At 52.0% G+C, this 12,568-nt stretch overlaps 1 protein-coding gene across 1 annotated transcript; it reads left to right on the top strand.

Moving 5' to 3' along the window:
* Positions 1-273: 273 nt before the first annotated feature.
* LOC112121500 (adhesion G protein-coupled receptor E4-like) lies at positions 274-11,852 on the top strand (the record flags this gene model as incomplete). Its single annotated transcript, XM_026646344.2, has 8 exons — positions 274-511; positions 6,418-6,653; positions 7,326-7,392; positions 8,767-8,858; positions 10,630-10,798; positions 10,909-11,013; positions 11,267-11,327; positions 11,818-11,852. Coding segments are annotated over 8 exons (1,003 nt in total), but the record flags the coding sequence as incomplete, so codon positions are not given.
* Between the last annotated feature and the right edge of the window lie 716 nt (positions 11,853-12,568).

Below are 12,568 nucleotides of genomic sequence, written 5' to 3'. Positions count from 1 at the left end.
CTAGCCCTGACTAAAGTCAATATATACCACATCTACCGCTTCCCCCCCCATCCACAAAGCTTGTTACCCTGTCAAAGAAAGCTATTAGGCTGGCTTGACATGATTTGTTCTTGACAAATCCATGCTGACTGTTATTTATCACCTTATTATCTTCTAGGTCTTTGTAAATTGATTTCTTAATTAACTGCTCCATTATCTTTCCGAGTACTGAAGTTAATCTGACTGGTCTGTAATTCCCCAGGGTGTCCTTACTTCCCTTTATTTACTATATAGTGTCCCAGGGCTCACTGGTGAGTCTCCCTTTGTTGTGTTACAGGAGAGTTACCCACTGACCATCGTCACCTACGTGGGACTGACCTTCTCCCTGCTGTGCCTCTTCCTCGCCATCCTCACCTTCCTCCTGTGCCGCTCCATCCGCAACGTCAGCACCTCCATCCACCTGCAGCTCTGCCTCTGCCTCTTCCTGGCCTATCTGCTCTTCCTCACCGCAGTGAAGTGCACCAGCATTCGGGTCTGTTATCCACTTTTATTCTTGGTTTAAAATTGAGCTGTGTCCAGATCTTCTGTCAGCATTTCTAAAGCTCCCGTCACCCCAGCACCTTCTTATACCCTCAGCTGGACGGTAATGTTTATTCCATGCTCTTTAGTCCCGCAGAAATAATTATTTACTCCCCTCCAAAAGAAATCTCTATGAGTGAAACCAGTCCTTCCTTTTTCCTTGTGGGCTCCTTCCTTCATCATTCAGAGAAAGGAACCCCGATTTCCAGAGTCACAGTCCCCTGCCTGTCCTCTCTGCCCCCTCACTGATGGGCAGATGCAAGACACCTATACCCTAAAGCAGATATAGAGAAGAGAACCTACACCCTCCACGTCTCTCCCTATTATGAGGACTGGGAACTTGTTTATGTCCCTGCTCCCTTTCCTAGGGGTATGTCTACACTACGAAATTAAGTCGAATTTATAGAAGCCGGTTTTATAGAAATCAGTTGTATACAGCCGATTGTGTGTGTCCACACATAAAATGCTCTAAGTGCATTAGTTCGGTGGACCGCGTCCACAGTACCGAGGCTAGCGTCGACTTCCGGCGCATTGCACTATGGGTAGCTATCCCACAGTTCCCGCAGTCTCCGCCGCCCATTGGAATTCTGGGTTGAGACCCCAATGCCCGGATGATGCAAAACAGTGCCGCGGGGGGTTCTGGGTACCTGTCGTCAGGCCCCTCCCCCTCCGTCACAGCAACGGCAGACAATAGATTCGCGCCTTTTTACCTGGGTTACCTGTGCAGACAACATACCATGGCAAGCATGGAGCCCGCTCAGCTCAGCTCACCGTCACCATATGTACTCTAGGTGCCGGCAGACCTGGGACTGCATTGCTACACAGCAGCAGCAGCTAACTGCCTTTTGGCGGTAGACGGTGCAGCATGACTGGTAGCCTTCATTGGCGATCTGGGTGCCGGCAGCCGTGGGGCTGGCAGCCGTAGGGCTGCATTGCACCAGCCCTTGCCGTTTGCCTTTTGGCAGTAGCTGGTTTATTACGACTGGTAACCGTCCTCGTCGGACAGCAGTGGCTGTCGATCATGGGCACCTGGGCAGACAATGATGGTTATCAGTCGTAGTATACTATTTTCTGCCAAGCACCCAGTTTTCTGCTAAGCACCCAGAAGAGGCCGAGGGCGATCTGGGTGCTGGCAGACATGGGGCTGGCAGATGTGGGTCTAGATTGCTACACAGCAGCAACCCCTTGCCTTGATGATGATGGTTATCAGTCATAGTATGCGAAGTATGGGGCAACATTGCTACACAGCAGCAACCCCTTGCCTTTTGGGCAGTAGATAGTATATTACGACTGGTATCCATCGTTGTCATACTGCAGTGGGTATCAGATTGTGCAATAGACCTGAAGGCTAACTGCCAAGCGCCCAGAAAATGCCGAGGGCTATCAGTCATGCTGCACCGTCGTCTTAAGATGTAAAAAATAGATTTATTCTGTATTCATTTGCTTCCCCCCTCCCTCCTGCTAAACCCTGGCTTTTGAGTTCAATCTTGGGGGGGGGGGGCATTCTGTGTGACAGTTGTTTGTGTTTCTCCCTGATGCACAGCCACCTTTCTTGATTTTAATTCCCTGTACCTGTATGCCATGTCGTCACTCGCCCCTCCCTCCCTCCCTCCCTCCCCTAGTCCGTCAGATACTAGTTTCGCGCCTTTTTTCATACCAGGCGCCATAGCTAGCACTGGGATCATGGAGCCCACTCAGATCACCGCGGCAATTATGAGCACTATGAACACCACGCGCATTGTCCTGGAGTATATGCAGAGCCAGGACATGCCAAAGCAAAACCGGAACCAGCCGAGGAGGTGGCGATTAGAGCGCGGCGACGAGAGTGATGAGGAAATGGACATGGACCTAGACCTCTCACAAGGCAGAGGCCCCAGCAATGTGGAAATCATGGTGTTCCTGGGGCAGGTTGATGCCGTGGAACGCCGATTCTGGGCCCGGGAAACAAGCACAGACTGGTGGGACCGCATCGTGCTGCAGGTGTGGGACGATTCCCAGTGGCTGCAAAACTTTCGCATGCGTAAGGGCACTTTCATGGAACTTTGTGACTTGCTTTCCCCTGCCCTGAAGCGCCAGAATACCAGGATGAGAGCAGCCCTCACAGTGGAGAAGAGAGTGGCGATAGCCCTGTGGAAGCTTGCAACGCCAGACAGCTCCCGGTCAGTCGGGAATCAATTTGGAGTGGGCAAATCTACTGTGGGGGCTGCTGTGATGCAAGTTGCCAGGGCAATGAGAGACCTGGTGATATCAAGGGTAGTGACTCTGGGAAACGTGCAGGCCATAGTGGATGGCTTTGCTGCAATGGGATTCCCAAACTGTGGTGGGGCGATAGACGGAACCCATATCCCTATCTTGGCACCGGAGCACCAAGCCACCGAGTACATAAACCGCAAGGGGTACTTTTCAATGCTGCTGCAAGCCCTGGTGGATCACAAGGGACGTTTCACCGACATCAACGTGGGCTGGCCGGGAAGGGTACATGATGCTCGCGTCTTCAGGCAGTCTGCTCTGTTTAGAAAGCTGGAGGAAGGGACTTTCTTCCCGGACCAGAAAATAACCGTTGGGGATGTTGAAATGCCTATCGTGATCCTTGGGGACCCAGCCTACCCCTTAATGCCATGGTTCATGAAGCCGTACACAGGCAGCCTGGACAGGAGTCAGGACCTGTTCAACTACAGGCTGAGCAAGTGCCGAATGGTGGTGGAATGTGCATTTGGGCGTTTAAAAGCGCGCTGGCACAGCTTACTGACTCGCTCAGACCTTAGCGAAAAGAATATCCCCATTGTTATTGCTGCCTGCTGTGCGCTCCACAATATCTGTGAGAGTAAGGGGGAGACATTTATGGCGGGGTGGGAGGTAGAGGCAAATCGCCTGGCCGCTGATTACGCGCAGCCAGACACCAGGGCGGTTAGAGCAGCACAGCATGGCGCTGTGCGCATCAGAGAAACTTTGAAAACCAGTTTTGTGACTGGCCAGGCTACGGAGTGAAACTTCTGTTTGTTTCTCCTTGATGAACCCTCCGCCCCTCCCCCCCCACCCGGTTAACTCTACTTCCCTGTAAACCAACCACCCCACCCTCCCCTACCCTCCCCCCTTCAAGCACCAGTTGCAGAGGCAATAAAGTCATTGTTACTTCACATTCATGCATTCTTTATTAATTCATCACACAACTAGGGGGATAATTGGAAAGGTAGCCCGGGATGGGTGGGGGAGGAGGGAAGGAAAAGGACACACTGCAATTTAAAACTTTAAAACTTATTGCTATGGAAATCATCTAGGGTGGAGTGAGTGGGTGGCCGAAGGCCCCCCCCACCGTGTTCTTGGGCGTCTGGGTGAGGAGGCAATGGGACTTGGGGAGGATGGCTGTTGGTTACACAGGGGCTGTAGCGGCGGTCTCTGCTCCTGCTAGCTTTCCTGCAGCTCAACCATACGCTGCAGCATATCAGTTTGATGCTCCAGCAGCCGGAGCATCGACTCTTGCCTTCTGTGTGCAAGCTGACGCCACCTCTCATCTTCAGCCCGCGATTCAGCACGCCACTTCTGCTCTTCTGCCCGCGATTCAGCCCGCCACCTCTCCTCTCGGTCATATTGGGCTTTTCTAAAATCAGCCATTGACTGCCTCCACGCATTCTGATGGGCTCTGTCAGCGTGGGAGGCAGTCTGTAATTCTGTGAACATTTCATCACGTGTCCTTCGCTTTCGGTTTCGAATCTTCAGTAGCCTCTGTGAAGGAGACACATTTGCAGCTGGTGGAGGAGAAGGGGAGAGGTGGTTAAAAAAGATACATTTTAGAGAACAATGGGTACACTCTTTCACGTTAAATTTTGCTGTTCACATAAAACAGCACATGTGCTTTCATTACAAGGTTGCATTTTTCCTTTTATATTGAGAGTCTCCTGGTTTGGTGTGAGAGATCACTCATGCAGTGCCAGGACACAGATTTCAGCTTGCAGGCAGCCATGGTAAGACATACAGTCTTTGGGCTTTTTTAACCTTCTTAACATGTGGGGATGGTTTCAAACAGTACTGCCCTCATTTCCCATACCAAGCACCCGTTTGGTTGGCCATTTAAAATGGGTTTGCAATGTAAAAGGAGGGGCTGCGGGTTCAGGGTTAACATGCAGCACAAACCCAACTAATTCCCCTCCCCCCCACACCCAATTCTCTGGGATGATCACTTCACCCCTCCCCCCCACCGCGTGGCTAACAGTGGGGAATATTTCTGTTCAGCAGAGCAGGAAGGGGCACCTCTGAATGTCCCCTTAATAAAATTGCCCCATTTCAACCAGGTGACCGTGAATGATATCACTCTCCTGAGGATAACAAAGAGCGATAAGGAATGGATGTTGTCTGCATGCCAGCAAACACCGGGACCATACGCTGCCATGCTTTGTTATGCAATGATTCCAGACTACGTGCTACTGGCCTGGCGTGGTAAAGTGTCCTACCATGGCGGACGGGATAAGGCAGCCCTCCCCAGAAACCTTTTGCAAAGGCTTTGGGAGTACATCCAGGAGAGTTTTCTGGAGATGTCCCTGGAGGATTTCCGCTCCATCCCCATACACGTTAACAGACTTCTCCAGTAGCTGTACTGGCCGCGATTGCCAGGGCAAATTAATCATTAATCATTAAACACGTTTGCTTTTAAAACATGTGTAATATTTACAAAGGTACACTCACCAGAGGTCCCCTGTGTGCCCACAGGGTCTTGGGTGAGTTCGGGGGTTACTGGTTCCAGGTCCAGGGTGATAAACATATCCTGGCTGTTGGGGAAACCGGTTTCTCCGCTTCCTTGCTGCTGTGAGCTATCTACATTATCTCCATCCTCATCTTCTTCGTCCCCCGAACCCGCTTCCCTGTGTGTTTCTCCATTGAGGGACTCATAGCACACGGTTGGGGTAGTGGTGGCTGCACCCCCTAGAATGGCATGCAGCTCCGCGTAGAAGCGGCATGTTTGCGGCTCAGCCCCGGACCTTCCGTTTGCCTCTCTGGCTTTGTGGTAGGCTTGCCTTAGCTCCTTAATTTTCACGCGGCACTGCTGTGTATCCCTGTTATGGCCTCTGTCCTTCATGGCCTTGGAGACCTTTTCTAATATTTTGCCATTTCGTTTACTGCTTCGGAGTTCGGCCAGCACTGATTCATCTCCCCATATGGCGAGCAGATCCCGAACCTCCCGTTCTGTCCATGCTGGAGCTCTTTTGCGATCCTGGGACTCCATCACAGTTACCTGTGCTGATGAGCTCTGCATGGTCACCTGTGCTCTCCACGCTCAGCAAACAGGAAATGAAATTCAAACGTTCGCGGGGCTTTTCCTGTCTACCTGGCCAGTGCATCTGAGTTGAGAGTGCTGTCCAGAGCGGTCACAATGAAGCACTGTGGGATAACTCCCGGAGGCCAATAACGTCGATTTCCGTCCACACTAACCCAATTCCGACCCCATAAGGCCGATTTTATCGCTAATCCCCTCATCGGAGGTGGATTAAAGAAACCGGTTTAAAGGGCCCTTTAAGTCGAAAGAAAAGGCTTCGTCGTGTGAACGTGTCCAGGCTAAATTCGAATTTAACGCGACTAAAGTCGACCTAAACTCGTAGTGTAGACCAGGCCTAGGATTCCTCACAGTATCCAACTCTTTTCGGAGTGGAGATCAGGACCGGGCTGGACTCTGAATGATTGAAAGGGCCAGCCACCTAGCCCTTAGACAAGCCCCCGTAGACTGAAGAACGTATTGTCTCTGGGAGAGTGCCATAACTAGAGAGATGTGTTAATAAAAAGCCCTATGTGATCCTCCCCCCACCTCCAAATTCAGTATTTCTCTTCCCGGAAGCAGTGTCCCAGAGCTCTCTCTCATCCTGTCCTCAGGTGGTGTGTGCTGTCATTGCTGGCTTCCTACACTACCTCTTCTTGGCCAGCTTCACTTGGATGTTCCTGGAGGGGCTGCACCTCTTCCTCACCGTCAGGAACCTGAAGGTTGTGAATTACACCAGCGCCAGCCGGTTCAAGAAGAGATTCATGTACCCGTTCGGCTACGGTTTCCCAGCCCTGGTGGTGTCGATTTCTGCAGCGGTGAATCCTAAAGGCTACGGAACTTCCAAACAGTAGGTGCAGCGCCCATCCTGAAGGGGAGCTGGGATGTGACTTGACCTTACATTTCCCTGCTCACCCTGCCTGGGAGCTGAATGTGACACTAATCTGCCCCAAGCACTGTAGTTGAGTTGCCCACCTGTCAGACATCTACACCCCTCACCCCACTGATGATGCGGAAGAACAAACCAGAAAGATCCCAGCTTGACTCCCAGCTCGGGTTTGTGGCGCTGGTGGGTAGGAAACAAATGCACCTTCTTACTATGTGCAAATCCCTGATTCCCCTCTCTGAAGTGAGTGACTCCACTAAAACAGGGTGTGGTGTGTTCTAGACACCCCAGGCTAGATCCTCAGCTGGTGTAAATCAGGTCAGCTCCACATCCTTCAGTGCAGCGAGGCCAATGTCCATCCGCTGCATGTCTGGCCCTCCATCAATACTGCGCCCATCCACCAGAAAGAGTCATTTGAGGAGGTGGAAGAGGAAATGGTGGCTGAAAGCAGGAGGTGCTGAGGTAGATGGGGAGGGCTGTTTGCCTGCTGCCCGCAAGGGAGTTGGCCATGTCACAGGCAGGCTGAGATCCATCTCGCTTTGAGAGCCAGCTGCCCTGTGACACTCACTCTCTGCCCCCGGGGCTGAAAAAGGGTAGTAATCCCATTAAAGTCACCTTCTTCCTTCCTCCCTGTAGCTGCTGGCTCAGCCCGGATAAAGACTTTCATTGGAGCTTCCTGGGACCAGTCTGTGCCATAATCCTGGTGGGTACCTCACAGAACCACAGGGCCCCATTCTTGTCACACCTCTGCAACCCTGTGGACTACAGTGGAGCCAAGAGAAGAATATCTCCCAGAGAATTTAAGATGAAAGAGTCCTATAAGATCCCATTTCATCCATCCCTCTTTCGCCAGTGTAGGATTTTTCCCTAACACAACAGCCTACATTCTATGGAGTCAGTCAGGGCGAATGGGTCGGGCCCTGGGTTGTGTGTCAGGAGACCTGACTCTGCCATTGGCCTGCTGTGTTAACTTGGGAAGTAGCTTCCCCTCACTGTACCTCTGTTTCTCCTCCCACCCTTTGTCTGTCTTGCCAATAGGCACCGAAAAAAAATAGTGGATGCTCAGCACACATTGGCAGCCAGCTCCCCCACTCATCCCCCCCCCATGCCTCCCGTCCAATGGCAGCCACGCCAATCAACTCCTCCCCCTCCATCCCATCACCTCCGGCTTGCCACAGTCAGCTGTTCTGAGTTGTGGAGGAGGTGCTGGAGGGGAGGGGATGGATCTGGGTGGGAAGAGTTGGGGTGGGGGTGGGAAGAGGCGGGGGCTTGGAGAAGGGGTGGGGTGGGGGTGGGGCCTGGGGCAGAGTGGGGGGGTTGAGTGGCCGGGGGGAAGCCGGTGCCTCTGGTCTTGCCCTGTTATTTTGCTAACAAATGCTCCAGGACAGGAGCTGCCTCTTTCTAGGTGTGAGTACAGAACCCAGTGCAGTCTCAGTTGGAGCTTCTAGGTGCTACCATAATATGATTAATTATAATATGTCATTACTCATGCAATGCTGCTGTGGAAGCAAGTGGAACCTCTGCCGGAATGAGGATAGTTTTGTCCCTTGCCTTGTCCAGCCTGGCTGGTAAATAACCCAAGTGATGGGGGAAGGGAAAGTGGCTGCAGCTTCGGGAGTTTGAGGATGGAAGGGTACATGTGTTGTAAGAGATAAAGCAATGTCCTTGCAGATTCCTCCCCATCTCAGGCAGCAAGTCAAGAATTAATTTCAGCCTCAGAATTGAAGAGAATACTCTATAGACAGGATCTAGAAGCTTTGGGACAAATCACAGGGCTCTAAATCTGGAATAACTGCAGACCCCATTGGAATCAGTGGAGTCACTCCAGATTCAGATAAGAGCAGAATGTGGCCCTCTGGCTGTATGATCACATGTGATGCATTGCAGCCCTGCCTATGCCAACAGTTCCCTGCATGTCCTGGGACCAAGGTCTGGCAGGGAATGGTGTATGACCCACCTTGACGAGCAGTCACTGGTCGGCAGCAGTCTGATCCCATAGGACTGTTCCGTGCCTCAGCCAGAGAGACTGGCCTTGGCTGGCATGTTTTACAAGGAATATTTCATGCTGTTTCCACAGATAAACTTAACATTTTTTCTTGTAACCCTCTGGATCCTGAGAGACAAACTCTCCTCCCTTAATGAAGATGTGTCCACTCTCAAAGACACCAGGTAGGACAGCACTACATCTACTAGAACAGGGGTGGGCAAACTTTTTGTCTTGAGGGCCACATCCGGGTGCGGAAATTGCATGCAGGGCCATGAATGTAGGGCTGGGGCAGAGGGTTGGGGTGCGGGATGTGGGAGGGGGTGTGCTGTGCAGGAAGGGGCTCAGGGCAGAGGGTTGGGATGCAGGAGGGAGTGCAGAGTGTGGGAAGGGGCTCAGGGCAGGGGTGCAGGGAAGGGTGCGTAGTGTGGGAGGGGGCTCAGGGAAGGAGGTTGAGGTACGGGGTGCAGGAGGGGTTTGGGGTGCAGGCTCTGGCCCGGTGCCACTTACCTAGGGTGGCAGCGGCACGCAGCAGGGCTCAGGCAGGCTGCCTGCCTGCCTGCCCTGGCCCCGCACCACTCCCGGAAGCAGCCGGCACCACGTCCCTGCGGCCCCGGGGGGGGCAGGGGGCACCGTACGCTGCCTTCGCCTGCGGGTAGTCCCATTGGACGCGGTTCCTTGTTCCGGCCAATGTGAGCTGTGGGAGGGGGGCGGGGGGCAGTGCCTGCAGGTGAGGGCAGCATGCGGAGACCTCTGCTCTCCCCTTCCCCCAGGGGCTTCAGGGACATGGTGCCGGCTGCTTCTGGGAGTGGTGTGGGGCCCGCTGCGCCACGGGGGTGGCAATCCCACGGGCCGGATCCAAAGCCCTGATGGGCTGGATCCGGCCCATGGGCCGTAGTTTGCCCACCCCTGTATGAGAAGGGTCCAGTGAGCCTCCTGTATGGGAATTCCTGTGGGCTTCCCCACAGATTGCTGCCACCATACAGCTGAGCACATGCCACTGTAGGGTTTCCAGGTTATCTTGGCGACTTTCTGCTTGATGAGAGAGTAACAGTCTCACTGCCCAAGGAGCTGATAAACCCCAAGTCACATCAGCAGTCCCTTACTCGTGAGTCCTAAAGTTGTCCATGGGACCATCTGCCAAAATAAGGACAATTTGCATGAATAAGGGAATGCTGTATCAGACCTTAAATTAGACACAGCACAGCCAGGGTGGCAATTGAAGGGTCAAGTTAGGAGAGAGGAGATGTCCACAGCAGTGAAGGATCATCATGGGACATACTTTTCTGCCATGTGCATCATGTTGGTCCCTGGATGGATATTGAGATGACAGTTGCAGTCTCGTCGAAAGCCGCTGAAGTCAGTGGAAGTAATGGTACGGAAGAGACTGCTAGATCAGTGAGGCTCTTGCAGTAAGTCCTGCGGCACATTCAGAGTGTGGCATGCAAATGGTCTTTAAAGCAGCTCTTTATGAAATCTGTTTGTTTGGGAGGAACAAGATCAGGGCCGCCAGCTGGGAGTGCTGGATGGAGACATGAGAGGGGAAAAAGATTTTGGAACCAGATCAGAATGTTGAGGCTTCAGAAAGCCATGGTGTTACTTACTGCACATGCCTAGAGCTGTGTAAGGAGAAATGCAAGTCTGTGCTGATATTCAGAGCTGGGCCATGTGCTACTTAGGGAGGAAACTCATCTCTTTTCCCTGGGGCTGTGGATACTGTCGATATAAAGTGCCATCCATTGAGGAGGGGAAGATGTGTGTGTGGGAAGATGGTTGGGCACGATATTGTATTTCGGATTCATAGGCATATGTTGCCATTGTGTTCGTCTTGACAGTAACCCTAAGACACAGTAAAGCGGGTGCCAGCTGTTTTGCCCCACACTGCCCCGAGCCCCCTGACTCAGTCACTCACCACAGGGTCGTTATAACAGGATCTCTCCGTCTGCCTTTATCCAGACTACTGACTTTTAAAGCTATTGCCCAGCTATTCATTCTGGGCTGCACATGGAGCCTTGGTCTCTTCCAAGTCAGCTCAGCAAAAATGGTCATGGCGTATTTATTCACCATTGTCAACAGCCTGCAGGGAGCCTTCATCTTCCTGGTGCACTGTCTCCTCAATCGCCAGGTAATGCCCATGGCGCGTCATCAGCCACCCAGTGACTTCACGGGCCTAGCAGTGGCCTGGTCTGAGGGTGTTAGTTACATGATGTAGTGACCATGTCCCTCATTCTCCAGGTGAGAGAGGAGTACAGGAGATGGATTAAAAGGATAAGAAAGCCCAGCCCCACAACTCAAACGTTTAGTCCGTCCGGGTCCACTGTCACTACCAGCACCAAGATGGTAAGAGATCCTCTATTCTGTTCCAATACCAGCATCCAAAAGTCGCATCCATCCGGGTCTGTTGTAGCTCCTGAGGTGCCTTGTCCCCTGAGTGACACATGCTTGTTTTAATCCATCTGAGAACGGCATTGGGAGTCTTAGTGAGATTCAATTTCATCCAAATCAAGGGGGAATCCCAGGTCTCCTAGAACCCAGCACAGATCTCCTCCTTTCTTGCACACCTCCAGGTTCCCTTCCCTTTGCTTCTTTGCAGGCTCCATGCATCACTCACTCTGGAATGCACTGGGAAGGTGTTGGCTTTGACACAAATTCAGGTAATTATCCAATTGTGGAAGCTTGCAAATCAAAACCTGGGTGGAAATCTTGTCAGTGCAGATGGGCCATCCCCAACAAAGCGTTAGCACTGCATGGAATTTCCTCTGGCTCCGTTGCCTCTATTGGGAAAGGATCCAGAAGTTTTGTCTGGAGGAAAAGTGGAGCCTTATGTCTGGAAAAACCTCCCTGCTCCAGTCCCAGCATGAGAGGCCACAACCTTTGTCTGGAAGTGGACATTTCTGGTTTATTTAGAGCAGCCTCTATTGACTGCTACTTTATGGCTTACCTGTGCGTGGGTGGGGGAAGGGAGCGGGCTTTGTCTACACTTGTTTAGTTATTTTCCTGCACGTGATGTCACTTCAGTGGAGGCTGGCAGAATTTTGCAGAGTCTGCACTATTCCTGAATGAGGACCCAGTCCTGATCCCATTGACGTTGACTGGAGTTTTCCCATGGGATTGGCATTCAATGTATATTTGTTTTGCTGGCAGTGACTTGCGGAGAGCCCTCCACTTCATCTCTGTGAAACAATCACCTCTCCAACCAGCGATGTTTATCATACAGCCGGCTTTGCTGTGCCAGTGGGGCAGGTGCTTCAGCTGCCATTCTTCTTCGCAACTACATACAAAACCTGGAAGGGGAAGTGGGATTGGACCAAATCCTCTCTCTGATCCAAATCCACAACGTCTACTGAATTCAAAGGCCACCCTACGGTTGTAGCTGGGTGTCTCTCCCACATTTAAAGGGCCAGATCCCAGGTCAGAGAGCATTTATTTCCTGGGGAAAGCACACCATGCGGGTTGCAGGGGGGCAATTTGCAAAGCCGTTGTGTGCTATGTGTGTGAGCTAGCTCTGCTGTTTCACTGTAATGTGTAAATAATAAAATAACCTGCTTATGGACCTTGGTTGCTTCTTTGGTGTGAGGGTTTGCTATCATGTTCTGCCTGTCCTGGAAACCTAGGGCCCAATTCTAAAGCCTCTTTATGCCAATCTGGCAGTGTAAAGGGGCTTTGAAATGGGCAGAAATGGCCCTGTGATTAGCCCTCCTGTGCAGGAGCCCTTCCTGGCTGCTGTAGAGCTCGCATAAAATCTCTACGTTCGCCCTGCTCCCAGCCCTAGGTATATATATCCCCTTTTAGGCCCGAAACCAAACCAAGCCAGCAGAAAGCTATATAGGATCTCGAGCACCAAGGCCGAGCTAATTAAAACTATCCTCCCTGTATCTCTATGTGAAAAGTTACA

Source organism: Terrapene carolina, unplaced genomic scaffold (assembly GCF_002925995.2).
Source record: "Terrapene carolina triunguis isolate 2854851 unplaced genomic scaffold, T_m_triunguis-2.0 Scaffold35007, whole genome shotgun sequence".
Lineage (NCBI taxonomy): Eukaryota > Metazoa > Chordata > Testudines > Emydidae > Terrapene > Terrapene triunguis.
Note: the sequence above shows the minus strand (reverse complement) of the source record. Positions and strands in the feature narration are given on the sequence as shown.